We start from the raw sequence: 18611 nt of genomic DNA, 5'->3' as shown, positions 1-18611 counted from the left end.
AATGCAGTTTTTAAATGAAGGTTTTTATTATTGAGGGGGGGGGAAATCCAAACCTACAGAGCCCTTTGTGAAAAAGTGATTGCACCCCCTTTTTAAAACATAAATTAACCGTGGTTTTTCACATCTTTGGAAAGCCGAGTTCAATTTCTCCAGCCACACCCAGGCCTGATTACTGCCACACCTCTTCTCAATCAAGAAATAACTTAAATAGGACCTGCCACCAAAGGGAAGTAGACCAAAAATCCTCAAAAGCTAGACATCATGCTGCCATCCAAAGACATTCAGGAACAAATGAGAAACAAAGTAATTGAGATCTATCAGTCTGGAAAAGGTTACAAAGCCATTTCTAAAGCTTTGGGACTCTAGCGAACCACAGTGAGAGCCTTTATCCACAAATGGAGAAAACATGGAACAGTGGTGAACCTTCCCAGGAGGCCGGCCGACCAAAATGCCCCCGAGAGCAGCAACGACTCATCCAAGAGTCACAAAAGACCCCAGAACAACATCCAAAGACCTGCAGGCCTCACCTGCCTCAATTAAGGTCATTGTTCATGACTCCACCATAAGAAAGAGACGGGGCAAAAATGGCTCCATGTCAGAGTTCCAAATCCAAAACCACTGCTGAGCAAAAAGAACATAAAGGGCTCGTCTCAGTTTTGACAGAAAACATCTTGATGATCCCCAAGACTTTTGGGAAAATACTCTGTGGACTGAAAAGACAAAAGTTGAACTTTTTGGAAGGCGTACGTCCCATTACATCTGGCGTAAAAGTAACAGCATTTTAGAAAAGGAACATCATAGCAACAGTAAAACATAATGGTAATAATCCCTGTATAATATAAAGATAAAACAGAAGGTCATATATTTGGGGATTGTTATCTCTAAGTCTTATCAAAAATGGATAGTCTGTTTAGACTCATTTATCCGGCATTCTCCTTACCCATCTCAACAAGAATGATCAAAACAATAAATACAGTTAATTTTAAGTTCATATGGAGAAATAGATGTCAATATATCAGAAAGATTGACATGGTAAAAAACTATGATGATGTTGAATGTGATCGATTTCAATGTTATGAATGGTGTCTTGAAACTGAAATGGTTAAAATCTTTCCTTACAAATAGACATTCCATCTGGTTTATTTTTCCTAATATGATTTTCCAAAAAATGGGTGGAATAGACTTTCTTCTACACTGTGACTTTGATTGTAGCTAATCACCTTTTAAACTCTCTGCTTTCCATCAGCAAGTCCTTCTTTATTGGAAATTGATTCATAGTCATAATTTTACACCACACAACACACCTGTATGAAACAACAGGTACATTTTACTCAGTAGAAAATCTGTTTATATAGAGGATTGGAAATCGAAAGGAGTCTGGGCTATTGCACACTTTCTGGATAATACTGGTAATGTGTTACAGTTTGAGGATTTTTGAAAAAAAATCTAAATTCAATGTACTGTTAAGCATTATAATAGAGTGATAAAAGCCATACCAATTTCTCTGAGGTCGATGGTTAGAGAAGACATTCGTCACTAAGGTCTCCTGAACTGAGACAGCTCTGCATTAAAGGTTTAGATTTCTGTGACTTTAAATGTACCAACAAAGTCATTAGAAAAATGTTGCTATATTATATTAATAATATTACTTTGTTGAAAACAAGAATTTGGACTTTGCCCTTAATAATTTGGTGTTATTGGGAAAGTTCTTCATTCACAAGTGTAGATTTTTTTTAAGACCCATTGGAGAAATGAGCTAAAGCTCTTGAGTAAGTCCTTGAGTCTTGTTACAGAAAAGAAAGCCCTTAAACTGTTTTCTTTACTTGAAATATATGATTTAATATAAGATGGCCCTTGTGAGTAATTTTTAATTTAATTTTTTTTTAATTAAATTTGTATTTTATGTTGTACAATAATTAGATTCTCAGTGTATATTTTATAATACTGATGTTGCTCAACCCAAGGCAAAAGTTTGTAATTCTGATGTGACTTTTATGTGCTTTGTTTGTTTGTTTGTATCTATCTTTCAATAAAGAAAACAAACATATTCTGGTGTAAAACTAAAGTGAAGTTAAAGTGAGTTAACAAGGGGCAAGTTAACCTGCATGGGGAACTTTCTCCAGCTGAGAGCAGCATAATCGTGCCAGCTGGGACCAGACCGGGAACAGCCGGGACCAGACCGGGAACAGCCGGGACCAGACCGGGACCAGCCGGGACCAGACCGGGAACAGCTGGGATCAGACCGGGAACAGCGCCACTAGTGGCCAGAGCGAGAACTGCAGGTCACGTACGCGTTCAGTGTCTTTTTGAGAACGTGCCTGTCGACGCGCCAAATGAACGCAGGATACGTGTGACGTCATCGATGCGTACGCGTTCTGAACAGCAAGCATAAATGAGCCTTAAGAACGGCCCCTTTTCTGCCGTGCGGTCGCTTCCCACAGGTTTCAAGTTAAAAAGTCAAATGCTGTATTAGCCCTTCTGCTTTGTTTTTTATGATCATTTAATTCAATCTGATATTAATGTCGGTTAGTGTTATTAAAAATGTTTTGAGCTGTTGCCTGAATTATAGGACTGTAAAATAACTAGTGAAATAATAACTTCACAATAATTATTGTGAAATAACTAAAAAATAAATAACTGAAATTAGTCTTTCAATATCCTTTTAAAGTGCAAAAAAGAAGGAAATTGCAACAGCTCATGCAGTAAACAAATAATTTCAGCTTGTTTAATTTATTCTGTCACCAGACACACAGCTGGACATGAAGCACCTGGCATTTTTCATGAGTGTCATGACAAACCGTGTGTCCAATAACAGAAGAAACCAAACAAGCTATAGTAAATATAGATAATATGTTAACGCTACCGCTGCTCTTCGACGCCGTGTTCATTGTTTGATAGTTTCACACCACGCACGTGTGTGTGAATTAAATGACGTGACTACTGGTCCCCCAGTCTCTGACAAGTCCGTCTTCCCTGAAGAGCAGGGGCGAACCCGCCCTCCTCCGTTTCTGATTGGCTGATACCAAGGCTCTGGCTAGCTTTATTGGTTTACAACAGCGTCGGTTTAATGCCCAACATGATTTCATTGGATAGTCTTAAAAGGAACCCTGGTTATTAAGACTTGTAGTCCCTAATTAGCCACAATTGTTCTCTTATACTAAAATATGTTGTTAGAAACGCATAAAATAATCTAATTGCTTTAAAAATCTACAATGTTTATCACATATTTTGACCTGCGGGAGGCGCCATGTTTTACCTGCGCAATGCATTCTGGGGGTGATGACGTAGAGCGGTGGCTCTGGGAAGATAAGCCGCGTTAGTTTAACTGGGACAGGTATCTAAAACATAGATGAGCAGCATCTCCCGGCCGTGGAGGCTGACGAGGGAGCCCAGAAAACATCTCGGTTCAGGCAAACTGGATCAAAGTTCTGTGATGCACGGTAGATCTGCAAAAATGATCAATGTCGTGCGCATCTTACCAGTGCATTAGGCTCCTGCATAGACAGCGTAGCCTACGGCGTAGACGGCGTAGCCGTGGCTCTACAGCCCGCAGCGCTCCGCCATCCTCTCTCGCCGCCGCCGGGATGGAGACGCCACTGGGCAGGAGGCACGTTTGGGTGGGCATAGCCCACCCCTGCCCCCCCCCTAAAACCGGCCTCGGGGCTGGGTCCAGCGTTTGATGACAGACCAGAGGCTGAGGGGACTGGCCCGGGAGTTTGACGAAACGGGAGGCGCAGACTTCGCTTCAAATAGGCAAGAACATCTTTATTTAATTTAATGACGCCAGATCTGGCTGGGGTTTTTAATTGTAGCATCGGCTATCTGCTAGTTGAAACGTGTGGTCTGTTAGTCTATCTGAGTTTTATGGTGTTTTTATAGTTCATGCTGTATGGTGCGGTGCTTTTTTTTTTTCTTTTTTTACTTTTTTGTAGGTGCGCCGTCACCTTACAGTTTTTGTCTATTGCCAAAACACAAAACCCAGTACTCTAAACCAAATGACCAGTTGCCTAAACACATTTAGTAAAACTACCCCCCTTTTGCCACAACCACAAACACAATTCACCTGTAGACACTGTTCACAAAACCCATCCCCTTTTTCTCAAAACTCTAAACACATTTTACCGTGCTAAAACACATTTTGCATATAACTCTGATCCAATATGCACTGTGAAGCTCATGTGATGCAAAATGCTACCCACAATCAGCAAAACTTGAACACAATGAACATACCTGGTGTCAATCAGTAAACACAACTACTCATAATTGAAAACACCTATTGCAAATGATGTGACCACACCTATATAAGTCAGTGCAGTTTGCTGAAGGCTCAAAAACAAAAATGGATGATCAAGACAGAAGAAGAGGAGTTCGTGTCAGAGGAGGGAGAGGAGCAGGTCGAGGAGGGAGAGGAGCAGGTCGAGGAGGGAGAGGAGCAGGTCGAGGAGGGAGAGGAGCAGGTCGAGGAGGGAGAGGAGCAGGTCGAGGAGGGAGAGGAGCAGGCCGAGGAGTGGGCCAAAGAGGACAAGAAGCAGTCCAAAGAGGAGCAGGCCAAGGAGGGAGAGGAGAAGGATGTGTGTCTGCCACCCTACTCTCTGTTCCTAAACCCAATAGAGGAGTTCTTCTCATCATGGCGGTGGAAGGTCTATGACCGCTAACCTTACACCAGAGAGAACCTTCTCAGGGCTATGGACCTGGCCTGTGATGATGTGGCTGTGGAGGCGTTCCAAGGCTGGGTGCGGCATGCCAGGGCATTCTTCCCACGTTGTTTGGCTATGGACAATATTGCCTGTGACGTTGATGAGGTCTTGTGGCCCCACCCAGCCCAACGTGATGCCGCCCCATGATTTCGGTGTCAACATACAACATACTGTGTCAATTTTCAAACGTACTGTAATAAAAGAAATACCACCCTGAACATTGTGTTCTCAATTGTTACTTTACTGTATCTATTGTGTGTAATGGATCCTCTATGGAGTTTACAGTACTCATTTTTGCATTGAGTTGTGATATTACTGCATTTTGTCACTATTCCCATGAAATGCACAAATCTATAGTTAATGCCGAAAACATATTTGAGAATAAATAAGGGTTGCTCAAATGCATCCTGGCAGTTGTGAAACTGTAAAAAGAACAGTCTCACACTGTGAAAATTGTGTTTTCAATTTTTTTGGTAATGTGGTTAATGATGCTCAGTAGTGTTTACATTTCTGCAAGCCTTGAGTGGTATTTTGGTGTCAGAGTTTGCTTTTGAGCATATGAGCAACTGTTTTGGTGTGATGGGTTGGTTTTTGAGCATATGAGCATCTGTTTTGGTGTGATGGGTTGGTTTTTGAGCATGTGAGCAACTGTTTTGGTGTGATGGGTTGGTTTTTGAGCATATGAGCAGCTGTTTTGGTGTGATGGGTTGGTTTTTGAGCATATGAGCAGCTGTTTTGGTGTGATGGGTTTGCTTTTGAGCATATGAGCAACTGTTTTGGTGTGATGGGTTGGTTTTTGAGCATATGAGCAACTGTTTTGGTGTGATGGGTTGGTTTTGAAAAGAAACTGTGAGGTTTAGTGTACGTAGCTTTAGAAAAGTGTTTTGTGTCTAGAGTTTTGTGAAAAGTGAGGGCAGTATCGTGAAATGTGTTTAAGCAATAGAGAAAAACTGTAATGTTCAGCTGTGTTTTGATCTGTGTTTCTGGTGCGCCGTCACTTGTTTAGCTGTGTTTTCATCCGTTTCTGGGTGTCAAAACAGTGGACGGGGGTTAGCAGGTGCCACCGTCTGACGTCACTACCCAGAATGTAAACAACAATGGCGACCTACATGTTAAATTATATTTTTTAAATTTTATAAAAACGAAGACATCAACAAGGTTTTTTATATCACATTGTTATAATTGATACCAACATTTATCTTTTAAGACCTACATGTCTTAATAGGCAGGGTTCCTTTTAACTGTACCACACAAAACACACGCGCAAATGTTTTTTGTTCTTTTTTTCCCCTCATTTTCCAATTGACGGAATTCCGTCTAGAGACGGAGAACTTTAATCCATGAAATCGTTTCTAAGAATCTCTAGAGAAAAGGTGTCAAACTGAATCCCAGAAGGGCCGGTGTCCTGCATGTTTTAGATCAGTGTTTCTCAATCCTGGTCCTCGAGTACAACTGTCCTGCATGTTTTAGATGCTACCCTGCTTCAGCGCACCGTGATACAAGTACCTGTGTCATCAACAGAGTTGTGCAGACCTTGGTGACAAGCTAATGAGGACCTTTAATTAGAATCAGGTGTGTTGGTGCAGGGAAACATCTAAAACATGCAGGACAGTGGTACTCGAGGACCAGGATTGAGAAACACTGTTTTAGATGTTTCACTGCTTTAAACACACCTGATTCTAATTAATCGTCGTCACCAGCTTGTCATCAAAGTCTGGATAGTTCTGTTGATGACACAGTCACTTGTATCATGGTGCAATGAAGCAGGGAAACATGTAAAACCTGCAGGGACACCGGCCCTCGAGGACTGGAGTCCGACACCCCTGCTCTAGAGGGTGAAATATTGCACATAGCCTTAAATAAAACAGTCAATTCATGATGTTTTCTCATCTTCTAATTTTTATACCTAATAATACAATGTCAGTGTCATGTCAATTTATGGATTTCTCGCTGTGATCGGCAAAATCGGGATCGGCAGATTCTGGTTTTCGAGATCGGCCCTCAAAATCCTGATCGCTGATCTCTGATTTAAAGTGGTTCATAGAGCCCATATGTCAAAGTCCAAAATAGCCAGCATGTACCCGGACATCACCCCCACCTGTGACAAATACAACTCTTTTTCACATGTACTGGCTGTGCCCTCCACGATTACAAGTTTATTGGAATGAAGTTTTCCACACCCTATGACTGCTTTGTTCGGTCCGATGACGATCTACTGAGCGTCATATGATCTTTCTCCTGCTTCTGGCCAGGCCGGCCATTCTGCTTAGATGGAAGGGGACGGCCTCGCCCACACACACTCAGTGGCTCAGAGACATTATGCACTTTTTACTCTAGAGAAAATAAGATTTTCAATTAGAGGCTCAGAGGGTGAATTTTATAAGACCTGGCAACCCTTTTAAACTTATTTCCACGATTCTCATGCAGCATAGATTATACCGTGAGAGAGTGAACATGGTGGACCCTTGACGTTTGAGAAGCTCAAGGTTTAGATATTAATACGCCTGCCAACTTTGTTTTCCTCTTTTTATGTGCCTTTTACTTATCTTTAAAGATTTGGGTGGGGGGTTGGTGGGGTCACTGTACGACCTCATGATTACAAGATTTCCTTTTATTTTTATAAATAACAATTTTAATACCATCTAAACCTGCCCAGCCCTCAGTGGGGGGTATTTTAGTTTTTGTTATGGTTGTGATGTATTCTCAATGTAACATTGTTACTTTTATATTCCCCCTTGACCCCCCACTCCCCGTACCCTCATTCATACAACACGCACACATACACACAGCTTACTATACAGATGCAGACACACCCGGCACCCCCACCCTGGTGATAGAAATGGAGTCTGGCTGAGCTGATAGACCAACACCGTCCTATGGAGCCGTCCACACCGAGAGCCGTCCAAGCCCCCGACTACAGGGGACCCCGCCGCAGAGACCCCCCCCACCCAGACAGAGAGGGGCCCCAACCACGGCTGTAAAGCCCTGGAGCAGGACCCCCAACTATCCAGACCTGGAGCAGGACCCCCAACTATCCAGACCTGGAGCAGGACCCCCAACTATCCAGACCTGGAGCAGGACCCCCAACTATCCAGGCCCTGGAGCAGGACCCCCAACTATCCAGGACAGCAGGACCCCCAACTATCCAGGCCCTGGAGCAGGACCCCCAACTATCCAGACCTGGAGCAGGACCCCCAACTATCCAGACCTGGAGCAGGACCCCCAACTATCCAGGCCCTGGAGCAGGACCCCCAACTATCCAGACCTGGAGCAGGACCCCCAACTATCCAGGACGAACGTACTTATTTATAAGGCTGGGCGATATATCGAGATTTTAATATATATCGATATATTTTCGAACGCAATATGGTACAAGACAAGATCGTTTATATCAATTATAAAAAAAAATAATTATGATTTTGATATAGCTTATTTTGTGACAAATTGACTTGAATGTTTTATTTGAGATTTGCACAAATGTTTTGTTATTTTCACAACTGTCAACCTCAGTGGAAAAGTCTGCCTGTTACTGTCTACATTGTATCAGAATCAGAATCAGAATCAGAATCAGAATCAGAATCAGAAAGGGGTTTATTGCCAAGTTTTCACACGAGGAATATGTTATGGGGATTGGTGCAACACAATACAAATATAAAAACAAATATATAAGAGACAGAATTAAATAGAATGAAATGTATAAACAATAAAAAGTATAAACAGTAAAATAATAAAATAAAATGTACAAAATGAGGTTTTAATTCCACAGTGTATTTTAATTTAATTGTTATGCAGGAAAGGGATATTTGTTTTATTTTATTCAAGAAGCATTTTTATTCTATATATGCAGGCAGTTTATTTTTATTTCATTTGTTTTATACATGTTGATATTGTGCAGACCTCTGTTAATAAAGGAACCTGTGAGACATTTGGCACGAGGCTTTGTATTAAAACTGTATTTAAAAAACATGAAGCTAACAGAGATGCTTTGGGGGAAACCCCAATTATGGCACAGAAAAAATATTGATATATATCGAGTATCGTCATTCAGCTAGAAAATATTGAGATATGACTTTTGGTCCATATCGCCCAGCCCTACTTATTTATAATAAATAAATAAATAAATAAATAAATAAATAAATAAATAATGAAACCTTTAAGAGGAAATTGAGAACAATAAATAAGGAGTGCTAAACAAGTAAAAGGGGACTCAGCTAAAAGCTCATTTAAAAAGGTGAGTTTCAGGTCCATTCAGGCCAGAACAAACAGACTCAGGGACAGATTCTTTCCCAAAGCTGTGAACTTTCTGAACTCATAAGCTCCTCATAATGTGCAATATTCTTTCATCCATTCATGTGCAATATTCTTTCATCCATTCATGTGCAATATTCTTTCATCCATTCATGTGCAATATTCTTTCATCCATTCATGTGCAATATTCTTTCATCCATTCATTTTCATCGTGTATATAAATATCTTTATATTGTGTGTTTCTTATTTTGTTTTTAAATAGTCTTTTACATGTGTGCACTTTTATGGAGCTGCTGCTTAATTTCATTATATTATTATAACGACAATAAAGGCTTTCTATTCTATTCTATGTTTTAATGTCTAGGTTGACATTTGTGTGGGTTTGATGTGAGGATGTGAAAATGCATCAGTAACATCAGCAGCAGCAACAAACCTCTAAACATCAAGTAGGAACTTATTTAGTTTACTTTTTACACTTAAGATTGAATTGCTCTCCCATTTAAAATATATAACTGGATCTTATTTGATCCCAGACATGATGTTAATGAGCAAACGCTCTCCATGCGACGTCTCTACGATTTAAGATTGATTTATGGTTCCGCGTTACACCGACGCAGAACCTACGCCGTAGGCTACGGCGTAGGCTCTGCGTCGGTGTAACGTCAGCAGGAAACAGACGGACCGAGAACGAGCGGGTTCGGGTTCTGGTTCTGGTTCTGGACCTGAACACTGACCTGCAGACCAGCAGCTTTAGTCCTGCTGGATGAGGAGTCCTGGTTCTGGTTCTGGTTCTGGTCCATCTCCTGGTTCTGGTTCTGGTTCTGGTCCGTCTGCAAACACGTGGCCTCCACTCGGGCGTTGCTGCTGAAAATGTGGATTAAAGCAGAGACGTTTTATAAACTCTCCCCCACTCCGGTTGTGTTTCCTGTATCTGTGTCACGTGACTGCCCCGCCCCTTTAGGAGAAACAGCAGCTCCTGAGTCTATTGAGTCCTATGGGAAAAGTGAACATGAGCACAGATTATTACCAATTCCTTCGCCCCATAGTAACCTAAGTAAATATGGGACCCATTTTTCAAAAGCCACAAACCTTCTGAACATTCTGACACCAAAATGGCAATTTTCAGACCGACAAATTAGGAGAAAATTAACTTTGTTTGAGACCTGTCTCTGTCTGAGCAATACACTCTCGCGAGATTTGGCTGTCATAGCTAATAATATAATATAATAATAATACATAGCTCTGCTCAGAGTCGTCGATCACTGCAGAACTGCCAAAGTCATTTTCCCATCGGATAAAATGAAGTTTAAAACTAAAATAAAACTTGCTTAATAATACTGTTATTGTTATTATTTAAAGGAGCTTGAGGCCGGATTGTGGCAGGATTTATGAAAAAAATCCGTATACATTTTAAGTTTTCTAGTAATAATGTCAGATGAAGCGTTCCAAACCCAAAAGAATGAGCCCTCTAGTGTATCTCTCCGTTGCCTTGAACAGGCTGTTGCTGCAAAATGTGCTGCAATTCGGTCCCGAATTTCCCGCGCTGTCCTGCGGATGTGACGTCACATGACGCTGCATGCACGTTCTCCCCGTTCTCCCGTGCCGGCTTCACTGTTGGCTGCAGTACCCCCAACGGCCGTCGTGGTGAAGGGTGGCGCTAGAGAGTCTCATTTCTTAAAAGGAGCCTCAAGCTCCTTTAAGTCTTTTTGGAAGGGAAAAAAGAATATTTGACTGATCTGATGATCTTGTACTGGGTTGATGTACACGTTTCTTCTTCTGTGTCATTTATTTACTTGCTTTTTTCATTTGTCTCTGTGTATGCCCGGAAATGTACACTTCAAAGGTGCCGCAGGATAGGCCGTCTTCCATAATGTTTGCAAAGCTGCCCCGGCTCATGCATTATGTTTGTCTTTCATGGGACCTCTTTTATTCATTCTCTTCCTTCCTCATATCTCATTCGAAGCAAATGCCCTTACCTGACGACAGGGGCGGCACACCTCCGTAAACTCTTCTTCCAACCTCACACTGTGTTCACTGACATAACTGCAGAAACCGAGCACATATCTAAAGCTGGGTACACGTACCTTTACAAGCTGTGATCGTATAGTGGAGAGTACTCTGCGTTGTGGCCGCAGCAACCCCGGTTCGAATCCGGGTCACAGCACCCCTGTGGCAGCAAGAGTGCTTCTCAAATTTTTGGAAAAAGAAAGAAAAGGTGCCACGGACACAACAAAATCCACTAGGGTGTTTGGATCAGATTTTCACACCATTCACACTTCAATTGATTGCGGTGGAGAGGGGGGGTGCTACGGCCCAGACACTTAGCCAAGGACAATGGACTCTGCCAGTGGTAAGGACCCGGCAAACGGCGCATAAGGGAGACTATGGCTGAATTCCAATCTCCACCTTAAACCCTCAAGCCCTGAACCCTCACATACTTTCAGTGACGTCAGCGGCACATGATTAAGTGTGAGAGGGTGTGAGGGCTCCAAATGGTAGAAATAGGAAAGGGACAGCACTTAGCAGAAACCGGAAACAAGTCAGATAATATGTTTGTTTTTTTTTTGTTTTTTTTTTTATAAACTTTATTTAACATTTCAATTTTCAAAATTCCTAGTCAGATCAAAATGTTACGTATCGGTATTATAAGTTTGGGAATGATCATCCTACGGATGTTTGAAAACATGTGCACAGTACAATATGTATTTCCTTGTTAATGTAGTGTATTTCTTTCAATCCACCCATACCAGCACATCCAGTATGCCAGGCTCAATCGCAGAGTAATTTCATTTTTGTGAGAGAGCGTATAAATTGATGGTAACCTGAGCTAAATATTTCAGTTATATTATCACTATTTACTGCAACATTTTTGTTCAACTCGCTGAAATTGTTTAAATTTTGTGGTCATAAATAAATGAATAACCAAATTACTGCCTGACTTGTTTGTGTTGGATCTAAAACTATCTTGCTAGTATTTACGTGTATGCATTTCTGTTAACAAAGGAAATCTTAATTCAAACACTGTACTCAGATTAAAGAAAAGCAAGTCTTGTTTATTCAACACCAGCAGGTCAACTGAGGATTTGTCTAATATGAAATCTAAACAAAGGAAATTGAACCCCAAATTATGAATAAAAAAATGATGAAGAAAACTACATTTTGTCCTCCATCTTCCCACAAATGTCAATTAACTTAGATAACTGGTCATCCCTCTTCCTTTCCCTCTCCTGCTCCTTTTCATCCAGCTCCCTCAGCCTCTCTTTTTGTCTTTAGTGTTGAAGAAAGTCCAAAACTTCATTTGTCCTTTTTTTGGTTTTCTTCCCTCCGTTTGTTGGTCGCTCCCTGTTTGTAAAGGAAATAATAGGGCCGTTGAAAAATCATCACGGGACAACAGTTTCTTAATTTAAATCACCAGTGGGATATGTATTTATATTTACAGGTGAACTTTCTTCTCGCAGTCGCACATGAATTCTTTTCCTCCGCCCCCTGTTTTGTTTACATTCTCCCTGGTAACCTCCTTTCATGTCACAACGCAATGAACTGTGGGTAATTCCCTTTCCCAGAGTGTGCTGGGATGCTGACTTGCGGTAAGTGAGCAGTAAGGGCTCAAAATGTCTGCCGGGAGCCCTCGCGCACTTAACGACTTTAGGAATGGCACAGCCCTAAACCCTTACGCAAGCGCGCACGTAAGTCTGGGAGTCTGTGAGGGCGGAGATTGGGATTCAGCTTATGTTGGACTTCACTGCATCCCCAGTGAGTGTTGCCATTGGACAAAACCTCAGAAATGTGCGTGCATCAGAATTACGTGTGAAGGACTACAACTTGATCGTGATCATTCAGATTTGAACAATTCCAGGTACATATCAAAGTTTTCTGTTGCAGCTAAAGTTAGTCTGGTTGGTGAACTCGTGAGAAAGGTAAAAGTATTTAGTCAGACAACCAGTTGTCATCTTTATTTCTTCAAGGCAGGTGATCCTGAAGATGTGAATAATTCTTGGTCCACATCAAAGTTAACAAAGAAGCATACATTCTCTGGTCACCAGTTTGGCCAGTATGGGGATTGAACCCATGACCTTGGCGTTATTAGCACCACGCTCTGACCTTCTGAGCTAACCTGCCTTCATGTGATGTGGTTCTTTTCTGTAATTATCTAGGTATGTGTATGTAGTGATCCAAAACCTTGAGTTACATGCACTGATACTTCAGTCGTTCTAAAATAGGACCATAATGCAACACCTGATTTATTCTTCTGCTTAAAACTGGCTCAATAATTAATAAAGTAGATTATTTATCAAATTGAATCTTCAAAATGAATTGATCAAAACGGGGCACCACCTGATGTAAAATGCCAGAAAATGAAAACTAAACAGCAACATCAGTCTCAAACTAAGTTATTCTTCAGAATAATAGTGAAGGGGAGGGAGTCCGAGCACAGACCTTTGTAACCAGCAGTTGTGACAAATGTGTGTGAAATAAACACAAAGAACTTCTCTCATTCAAATCAATCAGCACAAGTATCAAGAAGATGGTAAAACAACACTTTGGATAAATTCTGATGGCTAAACTACACAAAACAACAACTAACTAACATAAACACAAAACTTCCAATCATCCAATGTGTGTGTGTGTGTGTGTGTGTGTGTGTGTGTGTGTGTGTGTGTGTGTGTGTGTGTGTGTGTGTGTGTGTGTGTGTGTGTTTGTGTGTGTGTGTGTGTGTGTGTGTGTGTGTGGCTCAGAACAACGTCGAGTCATGTGGACATATAGCCAAGATGGCGGACCACGTCACATCACGTGAACCAAAGGGAAAATGGCGGACAACGTTACTTAGACCGTCACGTGGATCTACCGTACATGTGATGGGCTGAGACAAAGGAAAAGATGGCTGACCAAGTCACATGGTGACTGGGTCGCGCGCTGTTTAACTACGGGGAAGGTTTCTCTACCCCGGTCTCTCTATCCTCCCGTGCAGCAGGACCTCTGCCACCTGGTCAAAAACAATCATCTAAAAGTGTCTGTAATGTGAGGTTTCATCAGTGTTTCAGAGTAAACCAGTTTTCTGTCTGGACTCCTCTGGACACCCAGACAGTTGAAGGACAACATGTGACTAAACTTGTGATTTGTATTTTCTAGTTTTACACAATTGTAGATGCTCACAAATTGGCTATTTCAGACGTGTCCATTTTTTAGGAGTTGGTGCAGTTGGAAGCCAACTACCTGGTGATGATGTCACCTACTCTCATCCACTTGGCATTATGAGAGCATTTAGCAGGAAAACCACAACTGCCTATGGTGTGTGGAAGAGTCATTTCTATCTTATTGACCATTGTTCATATGTATCAGTCATGCATATCCAAAACAGGTACACTCCCCGTCGGGGAATCTAACCCCGGTCTTCTGCGTGATGTGTTAAATTTTGTTAGAGAAAGTATTCAATGGCCAAAGGAAATCCTGGATTGCTCCAAATGCTCCAAGATGAGTGATTTTCAACTTCAGAATGTAGAGTTCACCTTCTGGATTGCAGTCTGGCCCCCCCCCCCCCTCTGCGTCCCCGGCCTCTTTCCCGCCTCTGGTCACGGCGGTGGTCCGTGACGTCACGGGCCCTCATGTGTTCTGCCTCCTCCCGCTGCACTCTCTTTCAGCCTTTGCAGGAATGCAGCAACAGTCTCACCCTTTTCCTGGTGAACGCAGGCTTTCTGCCAGTCAAAAATGTCCTCTAGACGGCCAGTCTTTCCAGCACTTTCCTCATCTTTTCGATGGGTGTAATGGGTGAAGATGGGGGGAGGGGTTGTGGGCAGTGGCATGTAAAGGGGCGCAACTGGTTGAGGTCCGGGCGCTCGTGCTTTTGCTTGAGGTCTGGGCGCTGGTTGAGGGGCGGGTGAGGCGATTGAGGCCGAGTCCAAGTCCGGGTTCAGCTTCACACACTGGGGCACGGTCTGTTTGGGAGCCTGCCTTCGCTTTGCCTCACTCAGCCACATTCCAAAGGCTTTCCAATCTATCTCAATTTGTTTTTTATTTTTATTTTTAGTGAGTGCTAACTGGTGGAATGGTGAAATCCCACCGCTGCCTCCAAATGTAAAGTGTTTATTGATAATAATAATTTCGATTTATGTGCAGGAACAACTTCTCTTTGCCAATGTGTCTTTACTGCATCTTTTAAATCCTACCGAAGCAGTAAAGGTAGTACTTAGGACTACCCGTTTGACTAGTTTTGTTTTTGTCTCAGTCATCTGAAGTCTCACCTGCAAAGCCTCCAGCTGTTTAACGCTCAGGCTTCCTGTTTTTGGAAATTTAAGTTGTCTGACTCACAGATCCAACTGGGATATGGATTCTTTTCCATAGTTAACTATCATATATCTTACATTTCTGGTCCCTCGGAAGGATTACTGTCAGAGGGTTTGTTAAATCTTGCTCCAATTGTTGATTCTCTCAGACGTTTGCAAGTTTAATTTTCACGAAAGGAAAACAGTGGGTTACTCAAGGTTTACTTTACTCACTAATAAATTGAGATTTTCTTAAAATCTTTAAGCACAATCAATTTAGATCTGATTTTAGAATAACCGCAATTTGGATTATCTCTAAAACAGAAAATAAAAGAGTAGCATCGCTAAATTTTAATTTTAATTTAATTTAATTGGGGGAGTGGTAGCCTAGTGGTTGCAGAAGTGGACTGGAGTCTGGAGGACCAGGTTCAAGCCCCCAGAATGCAACCCAGGTCAACCACCCTGGGCCCCTGAGCAAGGCCCTCAACCCCAACTGCTCCCCGGGTGCCATTCATATGGCAGCCCACTGCTCTCTAGTCTCTAGAGATGGGTTAAATGCAGAGATACCAAATTCCACCAGCCTGGCTGTGTGGTCATTAATATATATTAAAAAAAATTGCCCTTTAACTTTAACCGGATTCCAGACGGAGCTAGAGGGAAAGAGTCAAGATTCCAGCTTTAATTATTTTTCAAAATTATTTTTTTGTTCTCCAGACAGCCAAAATTGTTATGCCAGAGATTAATAGACAAAAATCAGCTCAGACAAAAGACAAACTTCTCCTTACTCCACCTGTCTTAGTATTTATAAGGCCCTAAGTTCCCCCAGACCCGGTCTGGTCACTCTAGATTCCCGGAACCCAGAGCCCCCAAGTTCCAAACTTGAAGTAAGTCTACCACTCTCTGACACAAAGCCTCCGCCCGTAGGGAAACCGAGTATCCGGCACATCTGCCGACACTACTATTCAGTAGATAGGAGCAGACTTTTGCACAATTTTCAGCCATTTCTTTCCTCAAAACTCACCCGAAAAAACAGCGAGGTGTTTGCTGAAGCCACCGAGTTCGCTAGACCCCAATCGGTGAGGGGACTCTCAGTCCTCCGGACGTCAGGCCCTCTCTCCACCTTCCATGATGGGGAGTACGAGGTTGTTGCTGCACTTTAATCACCTTCGGTCCAGAGGAAAAAAGAAAATCCGCTCACAGATGGGGTCCCTTCGTGGTCGCCAAATTGTGGTGGCAAAAATTGTTGTTCGTTCAATAAAGTGTTCAAAAAAGAACGTCTTGACATGTCAGCTGTCTTTCTAGAGTTTTAATAAAAGATTAACATTCATGAATGGAGATCACACAGTGCAGCCTGATCAGACGAGCAGTCAGCCTGTAATGACCTGGAGATGTTTAGGCACATGCTATCTTATACTTTCAGCCAGGCTGGGAACAAAAGACAAAATATATGTAAGTCACCCTGACAACCATGCCAGGCACTGTGTCAAAAAGAGCTTGACCTTAGCCCTCGGCAGCATAGGAATGTTCACAACAAAACAGGATTGTGAAAGCATACAAGACAAAATATATATGTTATACCAAAATTTCCCATCACACTGTCCAACAGAGACAGTTTCTCTGACAGGAGGAGACTCCTGAGACTGAACTCAACACAGAGACACTGAAGAACCAGAACCAGGATTGAACCTGAACCAGAACCTGAACCCAGGATAGAGAGGTTCAGTGAATGTGGTGTTGACGGTGTGGAGGTGGATCAGTCTGTCAGAGGAGACGCTGTAGAAGGACAGAGTTCCAGCAGGAACGTCCACGTACACTGCTACTCTGTCAGAGACTGAGGAAGAGGAGGAGGAAGATGTTGCTCTGTTATTGTGATAGACAGAGTACCGGCCGTCATCAGAACAGAACAGACTCCATGAATGATCGTTCCCTCCAAACCTACAGTCATCAGAGTCTCCTTTCCTTCTGATTCTTCTGTAACTCACTGATATATAAACTCTTCCTCTCCTCTGGACCTCCCAGTAACAGCGACCCGTCAGAACTTCTCTACACAGCAGCTGATCCCAGGAATCAAACCTGTCTGGATGATCAGGATATGACTGATCCTCCTTCACACACATCATCGTCCTGTTGTTGTCAGACAGTTTGATGTGTTTATGGACTGTGTTTGTGTCGATGGTGAGTTGACAGGAATCTGATGGAGATAACCAACAACCCAGCAGCAGTTATTATTGATCTGTCATTGATCATTGATGGACTCATGAATGAGTGATGTGACAGTGTGAAGATGGTTGAATGTGTGAATGAAATAAAAACACACTTACACTTCCTCAGACCTGGTGTCAGAAATCCTTGTCCAGCAGGCTCCACCATGAAAGGAGGAGGGGGGTCAGACCAGCTCAGTCTCTCTCAGCAAACATGGACATTACATGGCTCTCACACACGGATGAAGGAACAGTCCAACACTTGGACAGATGCACTTGAATGCAGCATCTCTAAAGTCTGTCCTGTGGTCGTCACCTTCCAGCACAGTTTCAACACATTCTCTTCATCTGGTTTCATCTCTGCTGAATCAGCAGCAGGAGGAGACTGTGTCATGGATGAGTGAAGGTGCAGCTGTTATTGTGCTGTGATGGGCCTGAAAACCACACTGCTGTGGTTCTGGGATGTTTACCGGGTCAAGAACGGCTCAGAGTTGTGAAGTGCATCTATCAGCTCTGCTGCAGCACCAGATGAGCTGCAGCAGCTCCGTCTGCTCAAAGATCTCTGTTCAAAGTGTCATGGAAAACATTCAGACATTATATGGTTTGTAACAAAAGGCCAACAGCTGTAAGGAACAGGATGGAAGAGGAGGATATAAAACATGTAAATGCAGATGAAAGGGTCACCTCTCTTTTGTAATGTATACCTTCCTCTAAGAGGACTAGCATCCACATGTCGGGTACAGGTATCTGTATTCTACTCTGTATAATTAATACAAATTGCCACAACAAAATCCAGAGCCACAAATATGATTTCCACAAAGACACCATGAAGAGTCCAGCACACTGATGTCCTTCTGTCTTCCTACCTGAGAGTGTCCAGTCTCCAGCGGGGATCCTCCAGTCTAGACAGAAGCTTCCCTGCTGACTCTCCTGGATGGTTGTAGCTCAGGTCCAGCTCTCTCAGGTGGGAGGGGTTGGAGCTCAGAGCTGAGACCAGAGAAGCACAGCCTTTCTCTGAGATCAGACAGGCTGACAGCCTGCAGACACACAACACAACACACATGCAGAGACTCTGAGAGAACTGCTCTGAGACTAAAGCTGACTCTGTCCTCGTGTTCACCTGATGATGGTGCTGAAGGAAAAGTCAGGATCAGCAGAAACACATCAACAATCTTTCAATATCAGCCACAGTTCTAACGGTCCAC

At 42.6% G+C, this 18611-nt stretch overlaps 2 protein-coding genes and 2 non-coding genes across 6 annotated transcripts in view; 1 reads left to right on the top strand and 3 right to left on the bottom strand.

Annotated features, from left to right (window-relative positions):
* The window catches only part of LOC133452317 (NACHT, LRR and PYD domains-containing protein 5-like), a 203948-nt gene that overhangs the window by 178671 nt on the left and 6666 nt on the right, over positions 1 to 18611 (bottom strand). The gene's annotated exons all lie outside the window — the stretch shown is intronic.
* On the top strand, positions 11038 to 11109 carry trnah-gug (transfer RNA histidin (anticodon GUG)). The gene has a single exon. It is a non-coding gene; the product is annotated as a tRNA-His (tRNA).
* Positions 12991 to 13064, bottom strand: trnai-aau (transfer RNA isoleucine (anticodon AAU)). The gene has a single exon. It is a non-coding gene; the product is annotated as a tRNA-Ile (tRNA).
* On the bottom strand, positions 15861 to 18420 carry LOC133452353 (neoverrucotoxin subunit alpha-like). Of its 2 annotated transcripts, XM_061731606.1 has the most exons (3): positions 18273 to 18420; positions 17527 to 17968; positions 15861 to 17396 (listed from the first exon to the last, which is right to left on the bottom strand). In XM_061731606.1, the coding sequence occupies exons 2-3, from the start codon at positions 17573 to 17575 to the stop codon at positions 16852 to 16854; spliced, it is 594 nt and encodes a 197-aa protein (XP_061587590.1). In that variant the 5' UTR covers positions 17576 to 17968; positions 18273 to 18420; the 3' UTR covers positions 15861 to 16851. The 2 variants fall into 2 exon arrangements, with proteins under 2 accessions (XP_061587590.1, XP_061587588.1); XM_061731604.1 differs by having other exon boundaries at positions 17527 to 18420.

This window comes from Cololabis saira, chromosome 10, assembly GCF_033807715.1.
Source record: "Cololabis saira isolate AMF1-May2022 chromosome 10, fColSai1.1, whole genome shotgun sequence".
NCBI lineage: Eukaryota > Metazoa > Chordata > Actinopteri > Beloniformes > Belonidae > Cololabis > Cololabis saira.
This window is presented reverse-complemented; position numbering and strand designations above follow the sequence as displayed.

What these genes read in the sequence shown, in the direction of transcription:
- LOC133452353 (XM_061731604.1), bottom strand. Translation starts at nt 17,575, where the DNA reads ATGGTGGAGCCTGCTGGACAAGGATTTCTGACACCAGGTCTGAGGAAG. An exon ending in GACACCAGGTCTGAGGAAGT is followed by an intron (nt 17,397 to 17,526) that starts GTAAGTGTGTTT and finishes TATCTCCATCAG; the next exon opens with ATTCCTGTCAACTCACCATC.